Source organism: Rhagoletis zephyria, unplaced genomic scaffold, assembly GCF_001687245.7.
Source record: "Rhagoletis zephyria isolate East Lansing unplaced genomic scaffold, Rhagoletis_zephyria_1.1 Rzeph_scaffold_00543, whole genome shotgun sequence".
NCBI lineage: Eukaryota > Metazoa > Arthropoda > Insecta > Diptera > Tephritidae > Rhagoletis > Rhagoletis zephyria.
In genome coordinates, this window is record NW_016157627.1 from 229637 (window position 1) to 230654 (window position 1018).

General features: G+C 34.8%; 1 protein-coding gene across 1 annotated transcript in view; it reads left to right on the forward strand.

The window, feature by feature from the left end:
• Positions 1-726: 726 nt before the first annotated feature.
• The window catches only part of LOC108360237 (kelch-like protein 40b), a 4167-nt gene continuing 3875 nt past the window's right edge, over positions 727-1018 (forward strand). The window contains exon 1 of the mRNA XM_017612451.1: positions 727-805. Coding sequence (XP_017467940.1) covers positions 800-805 — 6 coding nt within the window. The 5' untranslated portion in view covers positions 727-799. The remainder of the gene's footprint in view (positions 806-1018) is intronic.

Genomic DNA, 1018 nt, shown 5'->3' on the forward strand with positions numbered 1-1018 from the left:
GATTTTACGGAAACTTGCCATTTCGGATCTTTTCCTAGAAATCAGGAAGTACAAAAAATGGCATAGATTGGCGAATGGTAGATGTTATCTGAATTTAATAAAACTCGGTTTTTATAAAAAAAAAAAATTTATAACTGATGGACACGTCATTCGGCCGACCATTTTACAGATTTGAGTTTTTCCGGTTAAGACTAAGATATCGAATTTTATGAAAATCAGATCACATTTCCTATTTGCGCGCGCTAGTGTAGTGGGCGTGGCAGTTTGCCAATCTATGCGATTTTTTAAGAGTTCTTCATTCCTAACCAAAAAATACGGCAGATAAAAAATCACAGTCGAATCCGAGAACAATTGTTACTTTTTGCCATATTTTATATGTGGCTCTGCCACTGTGCGTCGTGCAAATTCGCTGAAAAAATATTTATTTGATTTCTTTTTTGTCACAGAATTCCAGCACATCGCTTGATACTCTCAGCGGCAAGCCCTTATTTTAAAGATCTTTTCAAAAGCGACAAGGGCCTAACTCCGGTTATTGAATTAAATAACATAGACAGTGACATCTTTGAGCTTTTAATAACATTTTGCTATACCGGCAAAACGCTCATAATCATCGAAAATGTGGATGTAATGCTGAAGGCAGCCATGTATTTGAAATTGGAAGAGGCGGTGGTCGGTTGTGTTGACTATATTTTGCAGCATATATCTGAGTATACATCTGCAGCGGGCATATTGTTTAGAGCGTGAAACTCATTGTGTACCACTGTATGAGAAACTCTTGGAATATGAAATAAATAATTTTATGGAAGTGAGTTATACGAGTATTGCTTTTACTTTTTTTTTTATAATTAGATATCGCATACTCTCTCAAAATAGGCGGAACTCAAACTTGAGATCCCGAAAAGCAATAGACACAAAAACGCATACAAGAGTAGTGTGCCAGTTAGAGATTATAATAATGAAAAAATTGACATTAATTGGCGATAAATCCTACAATTTGATTTATAAAAAAATTAACAAA